This window comes from Camelus bactrianus, chromosome 6, assembly GCF_048773025.1.
Source record: "Camelus bactrianus isolate YW-2024 breed Bactrian camel chromosome 6, ASM4877302v1, whole genome shotgun sequence".
Lineage (NCBI taxonomy): Eukaryota > Metazoa > Chordata > Mammalia > Artiodactyla > Camelidae > Camelus > Camelus bactrianus.
In genome coordinates this window covers 12,038,261-12,058,057 of record NC_133544.1, presented here as the reverse complement: position 1 = coordinate 12,058,057, position 19,797 = coordinate 12,038,261, and the positions used below count along the sequence as shown (strand labels likewise).

The 19,797-nt window shown below is 41.0% G+C and overlaps 2 protein-coding genes across 3 annotated transcripts in view; one reads left to right on the top strand and one right to left on the bottom strand.

Moving 5' to 3' along the window:
- The window catches only part of RPS6KA5 (ribosomal protein S6 kinase A5), a 167,316-nt gene extending 147,983 nt beyond the window's left edge, over positions 1 to 19,333 (bottom strand). Inside the window, exon 1 of the mRNA XM_074365138.1 lies at positions 19,200 to 19,333. Coding sequence (XP_074221239.1) covers positions 19,200 to 19,305 — 106 coding nt within the window. The 5' untranslated portion in view covers positions 19,306 to 19,333. The remainder of the gene's footprint in view (positions 1 to 19,199) is intronic.
- Positions 19,090 to 19,797, top strand: part of DGLUCY (D-glutamate cyclase) — a 119,386-nt gene continuing 118,678 nt past the window's right edge. Inside the window, exon 1 of one of the 2 annotated variants that reach the window (XM_074365139.1) lies at positions 19,090 to 19,222. The gene's annotated coding sequence lies outside the window, so the exon portion shown is untranslated. Of the gene's footprint in view, positions 19,223 to 19,478; positions 19,742 to 19,797 lie in introns of those variants that run through there. The other variant, XM_010968694.3, reaches the window with a different exon arrangement.

The following is a 19,797-nucleotide window of genomic DNA, read 5'->3' as shown; positions in this document are numbered from 1 at the left end:
AGGACACTTAAGAGCCACTGAGAAACAGAAGAAGGGCACCGAGGACTTAGACAAAGCAAGACAAAATCATCTTCAGAAAAGGTCCAACAATAAAAGCCATAATATTGTACACAGGGCAGGACTTGGTACCTTAAAGCCCTGGTGAGGAAAAAGACTTGAAAGTCCGCGGACTCAGACAGAAATCGGGGAAGTATAGCTCCTGAGGGCAAACCAGAAAAAGAGAGAAGGTGGGGGTACCCCCTGGAAACATGGCAGTGAAGGGAAAGGGAACAAAAGGGGAAAAATTAAGAAGCCCACAGAAATGAAAGAGAAACAAGACATATCTTACCTCCTCCCCCAACACCATCTAAAAAGCATAGAGGAAGGGGCTGTGGAATTCTCTTAGAAGGGAATGAACAGATATACAAAAAAGCAAAAAGCAGGCCATAGACACAGAAAACTACTGTTAAAAAAAATCAGAAAATGCTAATAAAAGCATTTCAGCTGATGAATCCCTACCCCTCCAAAAGAAAAGCCACAAAGCTGAAGAAAATGGTAATATAACACTCAGAACTGAATTTAAAATCTTCAAACAAGCATTTGGGATATGAAAAGGAAAAGTCCTGAAGCAGAAAATGAAAACTCAGAACAGAAATGAGCAAACAAACAACAACCAGAAAAAGGAAGAAATGAAACAAGAGGTGATTGAAATCAGAAAAGAAACAGAAAGATGCAGCAACATAGACAGACCTGGAGATTGTCATTCTAAGTGAAGTAAGCCAGAAAGAGAAAGAAAAATACCATATGATATCACTCATATATCACTCATATGTGGAATCTAAAAAAAAAAAAAAAGACAAATGAACTTATTTACAAAACAGAAACAGACTCACAGACATAGAAAACAAACTTACGGTTGCCAGAGGGGGAAAGGGGTAGGAAGAGATAAATTGGGAGTTCACGATTTGCAGATACTAATATATATAAAATAGATAGACAACAAGTTCATACTTTATAGCACAGGGAACTATATTCAATATCTTGTAGTAACTTATGGTGAAAAAGAATATGAAAACAAATATATGTATGTTCATATATGACTGAAGCATTATGTTGTACACCAGAAATTGACCCAACATTGTAAACTGACTATACTTCAATAAATACATAAGTAAGTAAGTAAGTAAGTAAGTAAGTAAATAAATAAATAAATAAATAAATAAATAAATAAATAAATAAATAAATATAAATGTGTGTGTGTGTGTATAAAGAAAAGAAACAGAAAGAAACGGGCATTTTTCAAATACACTGTGTGGGGCACATCCTCCCACATTGAAGCACAAGAAAAGGAGAGGAACTCACTGGTAAAGGGATGAACACAGTCATGGCACAACTTGTATCCTGGTGAACTCTCAACAACCTCTGGACTAGCAGGAAGGGCCAGCTGAGCATTTTGACGGACAAGCTAAGACCTACTGATTTCATCTTCCAAGGTAAGGCGGCAATATAATCAAGGAAGAAGAGAATGTGTTTTGGCTTTAGATGAACTCAGCTTAGAACTCAAGCTCTATCATTTACTAAAGCTGTGCTGGGCAATTATTTTTACCACTCTAAGCCCCTTATTTGTAATCTGTGATTGGATGAATGAATGGATGGATGGTAGCTAGGCAGATGGATGGTAGGTAGGCAGATGGATGAACAGATAGACAGACACACACACACCAACAGCAACTGTACCTGACTGGTACGTTAGGCCCTCCCAAAAGCACAGCTCAGAAAAGGATCTGTAAATAGGTAATTTCATGGAAGGAGAAGTAAAGGACCAGAAGGCTGAGACTGGAAAAGAGTGTAAGCCAACACAAGCATACCTTATTAGGGAGCTCACTGCTTTGGGTAGCTGGAGCTCAATCCTGCCAAGACTCTCTGAGGAATGATTAGACAGCTCTTAGAATTGTCTGTGCAAAGACAGGGAGAAGCCTTTCTGCACTGTTCCTGCTCCTGCTCCCTCTGGTTAAGGGCTGCCTTAGGGGGAGCATTAACTTCCAGGCACTTCCAGGCTGAGCAAGCCTCTGTGCCCTCCTACTAGTTTCTTCTGCTGGGTGGGCCTTGGAGAAGCCCTGGAGGAGAAAGGAAAAGATGCCTGGTGAGCATACTTGAGGTGAGACACTGTTGTAACAAAGTGAGTCAAAGCCTGCATAGAAGAGTTTGAAGATGATGTGAGCTGGTACTTCAGAGGCAACTGATAGACTATAGCTCAAATCCCCTCCTGCCTCCTTAAGTGTAAATCAGCATCTACATGTATCAAATCACCACACTGTACACCTGAAACTTACACAATGTTATACATCAACTATATCTTTATAAAGCTGGAGAATAAATCAATCAGGCATTGAGTCTTCAAAGAGAAGCTAACGTTGCTACTACATAACAGTGACGGGGAGGAGCTTACCTTGAACCCAAGGGCTTTACTAGGATGCTTCTTCCCACTTCATGACTAGTGAACAATGCTAAAGAGGCATCTGCAGCAACCAAAGTCCAACAAGTAAGAGGCAACTAAAGGCTAAAACCCTCAGAGATGAAGATCTAAATCATAAAAAGACAAGTAACATCCTGGCTGGTTGTCCACCTTTTGGCCCCATCACCTATTAGCCATAACCCCAGAGCTCAGTGGGTCAGGGTACCCTGAATGCCACTCTGGCCCATGATGGCAATTACATCTACCTTGCTCCTGTTGGTAAGTACCACCACACGGCCTCTATTATTCCAGAACCACATCATTTCTATGGATCCAAGGGAACCCAGTTTCATGGACGCACCTCCTATCAACCCCAGCCAGCTTCCCATTACTAATGCAGTCTGTATGACTTTAGAATGAAGTGTTTTCTTTGGACCCTCCTAAGGAACACGGTCAGAAAGTGTGTTCTCCACTCCAGTCTCCAGCCTCATTTAATAAATCCACTCCAATATTCTCTTCTCTGAGACTTCTGACCTCAATATTCTGCCAAAGCAATCCTGCATATTTATCTACTTTACTGTAGGTCATATTCATGTCCAGGCTTCAAGAAACCATCCCAGCAGTATATTAGGAGGAGGTTACTAGGATATTAAATCCTGAGTTATGAATGGTGCTCTCATGTTAATAATTTCTCCCCTATCTAGCCTTATTATTCTGCCACTCCTGGTCCAATACCTTCATGATCCACTCCCCCACGCACCCTTGCTCCTCCTGTTCCTTTTGGTACATATTAGCCAGGTCCTGGAATCACTTCCCTGAGTATTTTCTCCCAACAAGAACAGCACCCTCGATCAGATTATGCTGAGATTGCATCTAGGTATCGTTCCAGAGGCAACACAGATTAGGGATGGAAGAGATTCGAAGGAGAACATGCATCGTCTTGAGAGGCATCCACCTCAGTGGGACCTTTACACGGTGTCCAAACAAGGGAAGGCTGTTCTCTTCTAACAAGGCACTGATTCTGCCTATCCAGAGGGTTCGGGAATATTCAGGGAGTTCTCACCCACCACTACAGCCCACAATGGTGTCCTTCCTGCAGTCTCACCAGTGGGTGATGCACTCCAATAGCCCATCCAAGGTATGCTTTCTAGAGCCACTTTAGATACTGTCTTAGCTGGGACTCATGTGCCATTGGTTTATTTGGAAGGTAATTCCAGGGAGAAGGAATGAGGAAGAACTTAGGAGAGGGAAAGAGGGAAAAAGGAAAAGCCAATACAAGGATGCATTATCAACTTAATCTGCTGTGGACCTTTTCAGGAACATACGGGATGCCTCTCAAAATTTTCCACTTTAGGATCAATACAGAGAAACATTTACAATCATCCCTTGGTGTTTGCAAGCGGGAGTGGTTCCAGGAGACTTCCCCATTGCCAAAATCATCCAAGGATACTCAAGCTCCTTACATTAAATGGTGTGGTGTTTGCACATAACCTACACAATTCCCCCATACACTTTAAGCCATCTCTAGGCTATTTATAACACCTAATACAATATAAATGCTATGTAAATAATTATAAATACAATGTAAATAGTTGCCTATGCAGAGAAAATTCTAGTTTTGCTTTTTGGAACTTTATAGGATTTTTTTTTCCCAAATACTTTCCATCCTGGTTGGTTGAATCCGTAGATGTGGAACCCATGGACATGAAGTATGACTACTATCAGCTTTAATCCCCCATAAGCTAAGGACAGCCCTAGTGGGACATTAACACCTTACACCTCTGGGATGTACATCTGTGCTTGCCCAGCCAACTCCCACCAGGGTCCTAAACCTTGGAGTAGGAGCCAAAATCCTGGGCAGAAAGTGACAAACGTGCAGCATGCATGTCCAAAATTAGATGCCATCAACCTGAAGTAAGCTGATGCCCACAAGAACTGATTGTCACTGCCACAGCCGGACTCCAGAGTGAGGCAGATAGGATGTGAGCTTTTGCACCAGAGATGTCAGATACAATACCAATTACATACGTGTTGTGAGAATTAAATGCGACATGCAAAATGTTGGCAGAGTACCTAGCACATAAAGCTCAGTAAATGACAGCTATTATTATCAGTTTAGACACTGAACTAAGATCATGGCAGTGGCAATGGTGAGCAAAAAACAAATAAAGGAGACATTTCAGAAATATAATTGACACAACTGGGAGAACAAATTGGTGGGTGGGGAGAACGCCAGGCAGAAGTCTAGGATGTTTCCAGCTAGCATCCTGGCAGGATGGAGAACAGCAATGTCACTAAATAAAACATGGAAATCTGGAGGAAGAAGCTTCATCCTCCAACATGAGAGTGTGAGGTACCCGAGGGCTACCCAGATGTTTTATATTCAGTAGGCAGTTGGAAGTAACTAATAAACTCAAGAAAGAGATTTAAGCTGAAAACAGAGATTTGGATGGTGGTTCAAGCCATGAAATTTGATTTCCCTGGAAGAGTATGAAGAGTTACAAGAAAAGAGGGCCGACAATGGATGATCACTATTTAAGAGACAAGCAGAGGGATGGAGGCCAGTGAAAGAGGGAGAGGGGCAGTGAGTGACAGAGCAGAACCAGGAAGAAGAGCACAGTGTCACTGGGTGAGGGGAGGACAGAGCCAGCACTCGAGCACCAACTGCTCTATAGGGGTTAAGTAAGATTAAACAGAGACATTTCTACCCGATTAGGAAAAGAGGGAGACATTAGTAAATTCAGAGAGAACACTGTTGGTGGAGGGATTGAGATGGAACCTGATGCTACAGCACATCAAAGAGTGAATGGGAGATAAAAAAGGAGAAACAGCTGGTATAAACTGCTCTTTCAAAATCTGGTGGAAAAGGGACTGATAAGAAAAGCCAGAGGACCATAGAGGATTTTTTTAAAAATATGACGACTCAAATGTGTTTGTGGGAAAAGGAGTTCGAGGACCAGGGAAAGAGGGAAAAAATAGAGTAAGTTCTCTGAGGAAGTGGAAGATTTCAAAAAGACGTGTAAGAGCACAATGTGACTCAATCGTCTTTATTTAATATGCCTGAATTTGTTCTTAATATACCAACTAGGAAATACGCATTTAGCATCTGATTTACTGCAACCACACCAATGAAGTTGTAAAATAACTTTTTTTTGTAAAATCTTGCCTTTTCTTACTCAATATGGCAAAAACATAAGCTTCTTGGACTAATTTAGTTTCAGTCAAAAGGTGACAATTGTATGCAGTGAGAAAAAAATCTTCCTCTATTTCAGTTCTTTTTCCTTTTTGTCAGGGGGGAAAATATTTATACAACAATTTATCAGATAAACTCTAATTTAGGGGGTGTCCAGCACTGTAGCAACAGCACATACAAAACTCTGAAACCTGACATCGTTAACCCCTGTCTGCAGCATCCAATTAGCCCAATTCTCGAGAGCTTGAAAATAAGCTAAATAGCCAGTGCATTAGGCTCCTTTTCACTGCCAGGTGGTGAGCTATTCTGAAGCTGTTTAGATTTGTGGTTGAGCCTCAAACCATGTCTCTGGACAACATTCGGCTGGAGGCAGAACAAAGTTCTATTTAATATCTGTGTACTTTAAAACAATGCTGCCCACTTTTCTCTTATTGCTGGGGTCACTTACCCTTAAGACTCACTGTACTTTTTGGTGTATGAAACAGCACTGTTTACTTATCCAATGATTCTGGAATTACATGACGGAGCCAATATGAAAACTGAGTCAATAAGAAAACAAATGCTTATAAAGCAGTAACAAGCAGTCTTTTTTTCCAATACGTGTACCAAATAAATTTAACTCAGAAGAACTGAACTAAATATAAAACACTTCAAAAAGAAGAAAAAGAACATTCTGCTTACTAAGAACTTTGGCATGATCTAGAGAACATGCTCAGGGAATGACCTCGGTGGAAAGCACAGAAGCATTTCAATGGCTTTGCCTGAAAACCTCTTTCTGGACGGTGTTCTACAACATTCTACCATAAACTTTCATTTTATAGCATGTAAATTCTGGTCAACTTTTTGTGTGTTTTTCTGTATCTAAGAATTTTCAAAAGATCAGAATAACAATTTTTTAGAACAATGAAGCTATTTTTCTCTTCTTGAATAAAGATTTGGCTTTTCTTCACTATTCATAGAGAAGGAAAAAAAAAATCCATGAGATTTTATTCCCATATCTTCCTGCCACCAAATCTACAAATGCACCTGTATCCTCTCCCTCTTCCTATCATAACAGAAGCAATAGGCCTTCTCTTATCAGAGGTCAATCTCCCCTCTCCAATCCCCATGTCTCCCTTCTTAGGGACTTTGATGCCTTCAGCTATGCCCTCCTGTTTATTTTTAATACCCCTCTCTCTCCCTCTCTCTTTCCCTCTCACTGTAATGAACTCATTCACACTAGTGGTATTTAAAAGTGTTCAAGCCATCACTCATCTTAAAATAACAAAAAATAACCCTCCCCATGAACCCCACGTTTCTCTGGCTGTCTCTTTCTTTAATCCCCTTCAGAACCACATCTCTCAAAAGTTTTCACCTGCACCCACTCCTCAACCCATTCCACTCTGGCTTCTCCCACCAAATCTCCACCAAAACTGTTCTTGACAAGGTCATTAGCTAATCAGTCCAATCTGACACACGTCCCAAGCAGCACGTTTTCCTCCTTGGCTTCCATAACACTGCAGCTTCCTTGGGTTTTCATCTGGTTTTGCTTCTGGCTGTTCCTCCTCTGTATTGTTTCTGAGCAACTCTAAACTTTGTAGTTTTTCAGGGCTCAGTTCTGAGCCCTCCTCTTCTCTCCACGCTACAGTCTCTCCACCTTGGCTTTAAATGTCATGTAAATGCAATGATGCTAGAACTTTTACCTGCAGCCCAGACATCTTTCTGAGCTTCAGAAACATATCCCATTGATGAGTGAAAGTACAATATCTAGATGGGCCTTTGGGCCAGACCACTTGGTTTTCAAAACTAGTTCCTCTTCTTACTTCCTGTGTAATCCTGAGCAAGTTGGTGACCTCTCTAGACTCAGTTTCTCCATCTGTAAAATTGGAATAATAATAATAGTACTTACTTCATAAGGTTATTGTGTAGATTTAGAGAGTTGATAAAAGCACCTACTATGTAGCATCTACTAAGCTTTCACTATCCATGACTACTATTACCATGTGTGTCCATTAGATTATGTCAAAGGCATCTCAAACTTTATCTGTAGAAAACTGGATCCTATCTTCTCTACCTGCCCCAAATGCATCACTGCTGATTCACCATCTGTGAATTCTAAGGCAGAATTCTAAGATGACCCCAATGACCCCTATGACCCTTTGCATGATCTCCTCCCCCTGAGTGACTGAGTATAATGAGGAATCACTCTTGCGATAAAGGGTTTTGTTGCAGGTATAATTAAGGTCCCATATCAGTCAATCTTCTGATGGGAAGATTGTCTAGGTAGCTCTGACCTAATCACACAAAGCCTAGAGATCAGAAAGGACCTGGAAGTCAGAGAGTCAAAGCATGGGAAGCATGTGACACTCCTTTGCTGCCTGAGGATGGAGGAGCCCAATGAGAAGGAATGCAGGTGGCTCTACAAGCTGACAGAGTCCCCGGGCTGACAGCCATCATGGAAACTGTGACCTCAGACCAATGGCTACAGAACTAAAATCTGCCAACTACAGCAACGAGCTTGAAGTGGATTTTCCCCCAGGGCCTCCAGACAAGAACTCCGTCTAGTCACCAGCTTGATTTCAGCCATGCTGTGAGGAATTTTAACCTACCGAATTGTGCTCTAATAAATGGGCGCTATTACAAGCTAAGGTTGTGGCAATTTACTATGCAGCAATCGAAAATCAGCACATCATCTAAACAAATGAGACCTTCAAACATGTTTGTTCCAGCCCAAAAATTCCGTATCAGTACAACACCAGGTTCTGTTGATTCCATCTCCTAAATACATCTCAAATATATTTACAATTCTTAATCTCTAATTGTTACCCAATCCAAACTTGTATGTTCCATCTGAACTTCGGCAAGAGCCTTCTAAGACTGGTCTCCCTTCAGACACTCTTTCCTTCCGTTCTCCTCACAGCGAGGGAGTCATTTTTTACAGTACAAAATTTGTCTCTGAAAAATCCTCCAACAGCTTCACACTGCACTCAGGATAACACCTGAATGCCGTATCATTCTTTCTGTTTTGTTCTTTGTTTGGTTGGTTTTGGGGGGAGATAATTAGTTTTACTTATTTCTTTTAATGGACGCACTGGGGCTTGAACCCGAGACCTTGTGCATGCTAAGTGTGTGCTCCACCACTGAGCTATACCGTCCCTGCCATGAACGCCTTATCATAACCTACCAAGCCCAGCACGAACTGGCTCTGGCTACCTTCTCAGCCCCACTTCCTATGACTCCCCTGCTGGGATACAATGCTCAACTCACAGAGGCCTTTCTTTCAGTAATCCCGGTGTGCCAAGCCATTTCCCACTTTAGGACCATCTGTGTTACTGCCTTTGGCAAAAATGCTTTATCTCCCCACTCGTTACTGCATGATAGCCAGGGCCTCGGCTTGAACATTCACAGAACCCTTCCCTTACCCCTTGCATGCGGCCAGACCTCCCCATTAGGCTCTCTCATAGAACCCTGTACTCTTTTACAGTTTATCACAACTGCAATCTTATAGTTAGCTGTATGATTATGTATTTAAGGTCTCTGTCTTAGGTATAGTTCAGTGAGGGTAGGAGCCATGCCTAATTTGTTCCCTGCTAAAACCCACCATCTGCTACAGTGCCAGACACACAGTATCAACAAACCCTTAATGGATGACTAACACTGTGGCTGTTTTGCGAAACTTACCCATGACAAAATTAGGTCAAAGTTAAGAATTTGATTTGTGTGTGCCCCACTAGATTTGTCCTCATCTAGCCCTAACTGTGATGTTTCCTTACAAACGAAGGACATTGGTATAAAGGAAAAACATGGGCAAGTTCATGGGAAAGGGTTAATGTAAACTGACTGCTAAGATTCAGTGTTCCTGCTCTCTTAATGGAACATCATTCATTTAGATATGAAGTGATCATTATCCTTATGACATATTTTAAGCAGTTTTTCCTTTAGGAAAAACATATAATTCCACTCCAGTATTGATGTGGTTAGAGGACAGAGTGCTTCACTTGACTGAATTTTCCAGTTAATGATGGGCTAGTCCACTAATGTAGAAAATGCCTGGTACAAAGACAGCCCTGTGTATGACCTCCACCTTTTTGCCAAAAAAAATTTCTATTTAAAAGTATGCCTTGATTTTATTGATTTCTCATTTTTTATTTTTTTAAATCTAAAGTGTTATTAATTAATCAGAGACCTCACTTTTTTTTTCTTTTCAGGAGAAATATAAAAATAACATGCACGCCACATTACAAAGATTTTATTTAAGAAGCAAAACACTGGATAGAAGTCAAACATCTTTTCATAATGCCCGTATTATTCATGATTTATATATAGGTGCTTGTCTATAAATGCATTTATTTAATTATGTATTTACCTAATTCCTGCCTTGGTCCAGAAAAGACTTCAAGCAAATTATCTGAATTAATTAAAGCATAAGAAAATAAGAAGAAAGATTAGGATACAAAATGACACCAGGAAGAGGCTCAAGATGTAAGCTAGACCACAATTTTATGTGGTGTAGGCTTGAGATGGGAAGATTCCCAGCCACCAACTTGATAAAAGAGGTCCGCCCCAGGGATCCACTTCACAGCATTCCTATGAAAAACAGAACAGCTGGTCAAAAGCAGCTCCGCTAGGCTTGGTACTAAGATCAGAAAGGAATGTCTTCTTGGGGATTCCCTAGAGAGCACACCATTCTACTTCTACTAAGTACGGCATCTGTTACCATGTTCTACTAAATAGTTGTTTAAATGACTGGCTGCTTCACATTGTTATCACATTCAGTTACCCAAGCCGGAGGCAAAGTTATCTCTTGGTTCATCTAGTCTTAAGCAAGATGTGTTCCTTTCCCACTGCTGCTATAAAAAATTACATAAACTTCATGGTTTATTAACAACATGAATTTGCCTTATTACAGTTCTGGAGATCAGAAGTCTCCAAGTGGGTCTTAACAGAGCTAAAATCAAGTGACAGTGGAGCTGCATTCCTTCTGGACACGCCAGGGGAGTATCTGTTCCTCAGCGGCTGGTGGCTGCTCCCATCCCTTGGCTCGTGGCCGGCTTCCAATCTCTGCTGCCACTGTCACATCTCCTCCTCTCCCCCTGTTTCCATTCTCACAACACCTTCTCTGACTCCGACCCACCTACCTCCCTCTTATAAGGACCCTGTAAGTACCTGGGGCCCACCTGGATAATCACCTCATCCTTAACTTAATCACATCTGCCAGGTCTCTTTGTCACCTAAGGAAACATGGGTTAGGGTTAGGACATGGATATCTTGGCAGGTGGTGGGGGGAGGGGGGTGTCTACCACACAAGACTCCATCATTTACCTGTTTGCAGCTACCTAAATTGTAAGGATTATGTCAGAAAATAGCAATATCTGGCCAAATCTATATCATAACAGTAAAGCCACAAATGGAAAACTTTAAATAAAGATTTTTTTTTAACTCAAGAGTTAACCATAGAATTCGTTTAAGTACCAGGCTCACCTTCTATATTCCAAATAATTTGATATGTAAAAATATTATTTGCACAATTTTTTGTCAGGAACACACCAACTATATAAAAAGAAGCACACCTACACAAAAACTTGAGTGTGAAATTAAAAAAAAAAAAAAACTGCAATGCCGAGTACTGTGCTAAAAATCCAGAACTTTACTGTCTTATTCTTCCTGCAGTCACAGGGCAGGATGCCTACTGAGTATTTAAAAAAAAAAAAAAAAAAAAAAAGTGACATAGCCAGCTCACTCATAACTTTAGGAAGATATAAAGTCCAGAGAACTTACTTGATTTTTGTAGGAATAGTTATAGCTGAACCCAGAGGGGCACTGCTGGAGACAAACATAATGAGGGCAAGATTCTATTTTTGACCCTATTCATCTTCCCTGAAAAACAAGAGGAATGTAGGAGAGCTCATACCTTTGAGATGCACCAAGATCTGTAAACCATCACAGGAGCTCAAAGGAGAAAACTGTGACAACCCCTCCCCCCACTGTATTTTGGGACTGACATCTCTCAACAGCGTATTTAATTGTGAAACTTCAGTCATCACATGATGTTATTACGCTAGATTTTCCCTAGAGGAATTTTCACCAAGCATCAGCTTCTTTTTCAAGGGAAGAATTCAATCCTGCCCACCAAATCACTCACGGCTCCAGGAAGCTAAGGTTTCAGGATTCTTTCTTGCTCTGCAGTAGAGGTTAATGTTGTGTTTGATACAACAGTAGACTTGCCACCTGAGAAGGTTTTCCCGCTTGTGGGCTGAAAATACAAAATATACTTGAATTCCCCTTAACTTAATGGCTGAGATGCCACCTCCTTTGCCCAGATAGGTCATTTTCTTAATCTCTAAAATTCATGGCAGAAAGTTAAGAAGGGACTTTCTTTTAAGGTCTAGGCTCTTGGGAATTAAGTTAGAGTACTATCGATAACTTATTTATATTTTTGACTTTCCCAATGTATCCTATAAAGCTAAAGATAGAGCACAAGTTCTGTCTACTCTTCTCAAGGTGAGGAAAGTGTGAAAAAAAAAAGGGAGGGGGAAAGAACTATAAAAATATGAACACGGACATGTATTTATGCATGCATAACATAAAAAGGAGAGTAGGATTGTTCTCCTTGATAACTAAGATTGTCACTGAAATTTTTCAAAGTGTCCTATTGTAGATCAACCTTATGGTCCTAAAAAGCTAACTATAAATTAAATCATTATAAATGGAATAATTCAAAGAGCATCAGGGAATTATTTTTCAGTGGCATTAAATCATGAATCATCTGACAAAACAAATCACCACACCTGACTTTCGTCTATATGAAGATTTCCACAGAAATTCCATAGAACATCAACTTAATGCTGGTAAGTACTGTGAATATAACAGTGCAACACCTTTACTTTATGGACAAGAAAACTTAGGTTCAGAAAAGTGAAATGATTTATCCCAGGTCACACAGCAAGTTGGGGGCAGAGCTAGAAATATAATCTACCCTCAGCCTCTGTTAGCCTTTACTTAGATTAGAAGACTCTAAATATGGATAACAGCAATCATACAGGTAAGCTCTTTTATTGGTGGCAGAAATCAGTCAAGCATGGTTTGGGGAAACCAGACAGAGACATCACAAAAAAAACAAAACTAGAGACAAATACCTCTTATGAATATAGACACAAAAATCCTCTATACCAGCAAACTGAATTCAGCATGGTGTATAAAAAGGATTATACACACTACCAAGTGGAATTTATCCCAGGAATACAAGGTTGGCTTAATACCCCCCAAAAATTAATTAATGTAATACACCTTATCAATAAAACAACAACAAAACATCCCCATAAATGCAAAAAGTCCAATGCCTTTTCATGATTAAAAACACTCAAACAAATTAGGAAAAGAAGAAAATTTCCTCAATCTGATAAGGGGCATCGATGAAAAATCCATAGCTAACCTCATATTTAATGGAGAAAGACTAAAGCTTCCCCTTAAGATCAGGAATAAAAGAAGGATGTGTGCTTTCACCAATTCTACTGTTACTGTGCTGAAGATTCTAGCCAAGGCAATTAAGCAAGAAAATAAATAAAAGGGATATATATTGGAAAAGAAGAAGTAAAACTACCTCTTTTTGCAGATGACATGATCTTGTAAGACAACCACTAAAAAACTATTAGAACTAATGTACTAGTTCAGCAACATTGTAGGATATAAGATCGATATACAGAAATAAACTGTATCTCTATATACTTGCAATGAATAATCTAAAAATTAAACTAAGAAAATAATTATTTTACAATAGCATCAAAAAGAATAAAATATTTAGGAATAAATTTAACAAAAGAAGCACAAATATATATTATGAAAACTACAAAATGTTGTTGAAAGAAATTAAAGATCTAAATGAATGGAAACACATTTCATGTTCATGGATCACTAGATTTAATATGCTAAGATGGCAACATTCTCAAAATTGATGTACAGATTCAATGCAATCCCTACCAGAATCATAGTTGGCTTCTTTGTAGAAACTGACAAGCTAATTCTAAAATTCATATGGAAATTCAAGGGGCCCAAAACAGCCAAAACAACCTTAAAAAAGAACAAGGTTGGAAATCTCAAAATTCCCAATTTCAAAACTTACTTAAAAGTTACAGTAGTCAAGACAGGGTGGTGCTGGCATAAGAACAGACATAAAAATCAGTGGAATTAAGCTGAGAGTCCAGAAATAAACCCATACATTCTATAGTCAATTGACTTTTGACAAGGGTTCTGAGACAATAAAATGGGAAAAGAACAGTCATTCAACAAATGGATCAAAAACCTAAATGTAACAGCCAAACCCCTAAAACTCTTAGAAGGAAATAGAGACAAATCTTCGTGACCTTGAATTAATCAATGATTTTTTAGATATGATACCAAAAGCATAAGAAACAGAAGAAAAAAAGAAATAAATTGGACTTCATCAAAATCAAAAACTGTAGTGCTTCTAACAATATCACCAAAAAAAAAAAAAAACAGAGAGAGAGAGATAATCCACCTTATGGGAGAAAATATTTGCAAACCATGTATCTGACAAGGGATGTATATCCCTAGAATACATAAAGAACTCGTATCTCATAATAAAAAGACAAATTAATCAATTAAAAAATGAGCAAAGGATCTGGATAGACATTACTCCAAACATATACAAATGGCCCATAAGCACATGAAAAGATGCCCAATATCATTAGGCAGTAGGAAACACAAACCAGAACTATAGTGAGATACCACTTCTTAGTCACTAGGATGGCTACAAGCCAAAAGACAGACAGTAACAAGTGACGGCAAGGATGTGGAGAAATTGGAGCCCCTGTACACTGCTAGCAGACTGTAAAGCAGCACAGCCACTTTGGAAAACCTACAAAGTGAAACATAGATTTACCATGTCATCCAGTAATTTTATTCTTAAATACCTACCCAAGAAAAATGAAAACACAGATCCACACAGAAACTTGTACACAAATGTACACAGCAGCATTATTCACAACAGCCAAAATGTGGAAACAACCCAAATGTCCATCAACTGATGAATGGACAAACAAAATGTGGTCTATCCATACAATGGAATGCTATCTGTCCATTTGAAAAATGAAGTGCTGACATGTGCTACAAATGGATGAATCTTGAAAGCACTGTGTTCGGTGAAAGAAGCCAGGCTTAAAAGGCCACACATTATAAAATTCTGTAATATGTAATGTTCCTAGGCAAATACATAGACAGAATACAGAATCAGCGGTTGACTAGGGCTGGGGATGTGGAATGACTGACACAAATGCATAAGACTTTTTTTAGGGTGATGGAAATGTTTTAAAATTAGATTGTGGTGATGGTTGTATAACCATAAATATACTAAAATTCACTGAACTGTACACTTAAAACAAGTGGATTTTATGATATGTAGATTATCTCTCAAAAAAGCTGTTTAACAAAAAAGACATTCCAGCTTCCACCTTGCTCTTTCTCTTCGATCACTTGTTCTGGGGGAGCCAGCTGTCATGTCATGAGGACATTCAAACAGCCCTACGGAGAGGTTCACGTGGCAAGGAACTGAAGCATCCTGCCAACAACACGTGAGTGATTTGTGTTAGAAGGGAATCTCCCACCCTAGACAAGTCTTCAGGTGAATGCAGTCCTGGCCAGGATTCTGACTACAACCTCATGGGAGAGACCCTGAGTCAGAACTATCAAGCTAAGCAACTCCTGAATTTCTAACCACAAAAATCATGTTGCTTTAAGCCACTAAGTTTGGAATAATTTGTTACACAGCAATAGATAACTAGTACCCCTCCTCTGACCCTCTCCCCTAATGATGGACATCTAAGGAAATGTCTTCCCAGCAACCCTTCCTCTTCTAAGAGTTCAGTTTCACTCCAGTCCATATGCTCATTGTAGTAGTTGTCATGTTAGTGAAACATGATCCCACTCCCTGGCCTTAGCTGAATGATCCAAAAGCAGGCACCTTACAAAAGCCAAGCTAATAAAGTCCTTCCCTAAGATTTCTGTACCTAAAGTTGATAAAAAGGCAGTGTCTTGCAGATACAAACTACTATATATAAAATAGATAAACAACAAGGCCCTACTGTATAGCACAGGGAACTATATTCAATAGCTTGAAATAACCTATAATGAATATATATATATATGTATAACTGAATCACTAAACTGTACACCAGAAACTAATGCAACACTGTAAATCAACTGTACTTCAATTAACCAAAAAAAAAAAAAAAAAAAAAAAGGCAGTGTCTCGCTGGTACCTGGAGCTGTAAGATGTAAAATTGGAGGTCTGTCATCAGCCATGTTCCTCCCCACGTAAGAAAAGGTAGACAGCAGTGGAGAAGAATGAAGCCATGGCATAGAGACAAGCAAGGATTCAAGATGGAGAGAGTACAGACAACTAAGTCTCTGGTTCCAGTGATTCCCAATGCAACCCTGTCCTTCCAGTGGGAAGACTGTATGTCTTATAACCCCAGCATATAAAACAGTACACAGAGGTAATGTACTGAATAAATGAATAAGATAATGCAATATCCTTCCAATAATACCCCACTTTTTTTTTTCGCTACTGTTGTTCAACAGCCAGATTTAATTATTTGAAACCTAAAAGTCCTAACATCTTCTTTGCTACCTGTATACTCTGTATATCCTTCTATTATTACAATAGGACAATACATCCTAATTACTGGTTTACAAAGCCTCCTCCCCTACCATCAGAGGGCAACAAATTTTCTTAGTCATTTTTGATATTATCAGTACCATTTAGCCTAGAAAATGGAAAGTGTCAAGAAATGTATGTTTAGCTGATCTAATCAACACTTTACTCTTCATTTTTAGCTTTGATAGTCACTATCATCAATTTGCCAACCACCTAACATCTGCAAGATACTGGGAATACAATAAACTGTTAGACTTTGTCCTGGATTTTCGCACAATTAATTTATTCACCAAGTATCTGATTACCTACCATATGCCAGGGGCTGAAAATGGATGGAGGACATGGTGTCTGTCCTGAAGGACCATACAGTCCAGCATAGACAAGCAAATCAATTATTACAGTTCTGTGTGTTAAATGTTGTTGAAGAAATATGTACAGGCTGCTAAGCAGCGGGGATCACTGGTAGTTTACACTCTACTTCAGGAGGCGAGACAATACAGAAAAAGACGACAGCCTGGCAATGCGGCACAGGCTAAGCACCAAATGACTGATTTGTTTTCCAAGTGACACTGGATTCATTTGCAAACTTTAAGAAAAGACACTGTTACGGGTGATCTTCAGATTTACATGCAACCAACATCTCCTGAGTGCCTATTATGTGCCAACCAAACTGCTTGGCACTTTTCTAACAGGGCCTCATTCAATTTTTACATTCTATAAAAGAGAGAAGTGACTCTAAGTGAAGTGACTTGCCCAAGTCTACAGAGCTAATAAATGGCAGGGTTGGGACTTAGAATTAAGTCTTCAATTCCACATCCAGATATGCCATGCTACTCAGTCTACACAACTGGAACAATTTCCAAGTCCTTACATGTAACTCGTATTGCTTTTTCACTCATCCCACAGCAGACAATACAGTGTTGGACACACATGGGCGATCACCAACTGCTGACTTGATACGACTATGTGCTTGTCCACATTTTGAGAAGCAAGGGACCACATCAGATCAAATTACTTTGGTGCCTATTATAGCACCATGTGCTGACAGGGGCCCAGTTGGCTGAAGATGAGCGAATCTTTCAAGTTATATTTTAACAGTATTTTTGACCACTGTATCCGGTCAGTTGTTCCATTGTTCAGTAATAAATCAAAATGACTGTTCATTTCCTTCGACAGTTAACAGTACTAATGAATTCAGTATAATCTCACCATCCATCAGAAAAATTTCTAAAATGCAAACTTGAAGCTGATGATTCACACAGTTAGTAGAGAAGGGGAAATAAAGCAGTACTCATTGTTTTCTACAAAACCAGCATTGTTTGCAAAACCCAGAAACTGAGCAGTTGGTTGACTACTAACGGATTAGGTTGCTCCTTGTTCATTTAGCAAAAAGCTGTTTGTTGCACCATGGTCAATGGATGAGGAGCATATGACTTCAAGCAGCTCCTGTTGTACAGCACGATTCTACATATATGAATCAGTGAATCGTTATGTAAGAAAGAAAAAGAAATTCAAAATCTCCAAACCAGAAAGCATCTGACACTGAGCTTGGCACAAATCAGATATTAATTCTGAATAAATGTTTACTGAATGAGTTATTTAACAGCCCTTTGAAAACATCAGTTGTCTATTAAATTGAGAGAGAAAAATCAAGCCAACCAAACCTAGACAGGTTATGTTAGGAACTCAAATAAATTACGGAGTAACTGTCTCAAGATACATGACAAATTCACAATGACCAAAAAATGTTTTAAACCAATGTTTTAAAATGTTGAAATAAGTAAGCATGCATTTGACATCCTTCTTAAATTAAGTGACCACACTGGCACTCACTGGAATGCTAACCAACAATAACAAAATCTAAAAGAATGGGTGACAGATCTAACTTCACAATCTGTTCAAAACACTAACAAGGTGTACTAGGCATACACCTGAAACCTGCTATATAAGCTCTGTGTCTACACAATAAAACAGTATCCCAGTATGCCAAAGACACTGAATCAAAAACCTTCATAAATGCTCACAGAACATTTAAGAGTAATAATGAACAATTCATGAAAATGTATTATCCGTTCAGAAATGAAAAAAGATCTCTAATATGAGACTGGGCCCCAAAAATATAAACCCAAACTGTACTGATTAGTCCGAATAAACATTTTCCATTAAGGACCCACAACGAATAAAGTAATCCAACAAGTATACAGCTTGGGACGACTCTAGTGATCTCAAACATAAGAATGTAAGCGCTGGCTAGTTAGTCTCTTTTACCTAGAGCTTTAAATTTACTGAGCCTTCTTCTCAAGAGACCTCTGAAAGAAATTCAAGACCAAGTATAGTATTTAATGATGATTGCAAATAAAAGCACTCAGTCCCTGGAGCCTGCGATCCCTCGTTATCTCACTAGGGACTGGACTCGGGAAAGGCCAGGGGACAGCAACCCTTTTATCTTGCACAGGACCCGAGCACCTTAGGGACCCCTCTAGGGAAGCAGAGGGGCGGAGAAGTGAGTCACGCTCCAAAACTAAGCGTCGTTCACTCCATACTGAGGAAGGCGCACCTTTCACCCTAGACAGGATGCAGTGACAGATGTGTCACCTGTGCGGGAAGGGGGCGCGAAGACATCCTCAGACATCCCTAGAGTCAGTACCAAAAGGGAGCTGTCAACTGCTCCGCGGGTCCCAACGCCCGCGCCCGCCGCTCATTCCCGGGCTCGGGAAAACTTTCGGCGGGCTCCCCTCGCGTGCGCCCCCACCTCGCGGGACCCCCGGCTCCCGCCCCGCCCGCGAGGCCCCGCCCCAGGCCCGCCCCCCGCGCCCAAGGCTCGGCCCCGCGCCCCCCGTCCCCCGCCCGCGCGGACACCCGCGTGCCCTCGGGGCGCGCCCCCGCGCCGAGTCCGGACGGCAGAAGGCGGGGTCGCTCACCAGTCCGCAGCTCGTGCTTGACGGTAAGGAGCTGCTCTTCCCCGGCGCCGCCGTCCTTGCTGGTCCCTGCGGCGGCAGCGCGGCCGCTGCCGCCCTCCTCCTCCATCTTCTCCCTTTCCTGATCCCGCGGGGTCCTCGGAGGGGACCCGGGAGACAGCGGACGCCTGGCCCCTCACAGCTCCCGCTGCAGCCCTAGGAGCCGCGGTGCGGCAGCTCCAGAACTCGGACGCCGAGACGAGTAGCTTTCCCGCTCTGGCCGCACAGCTTGCTCCTCCGCCTCCTCCCCCTTCGGCGGGCACCGCTAGTACCGCGCAACCAAACCGCCCCCTGCTCCTCCGCCAAGCCGCTCCGCCCACAGCTAGCAAGGTAGAGGAGCCATTCGAGCCGCCATCGCTTATTGGGCACGGGGCGCGCGCATCTGTTAACGCCGGCTCCCATTGGACAATCCGCTCAGACGCCTCAGGAGCCGCCCCGCCCCGCTCCTCGAGTTGTTGTTGCTTGGCGAGGAGGCAGGAGAGGGAGAAGCGCGACCGCTCCGATTGGTAAGGCCGGAGTTCTGCCCCGCCCATCTCCCCTGATGCGCACGCGTAGTCTGGAC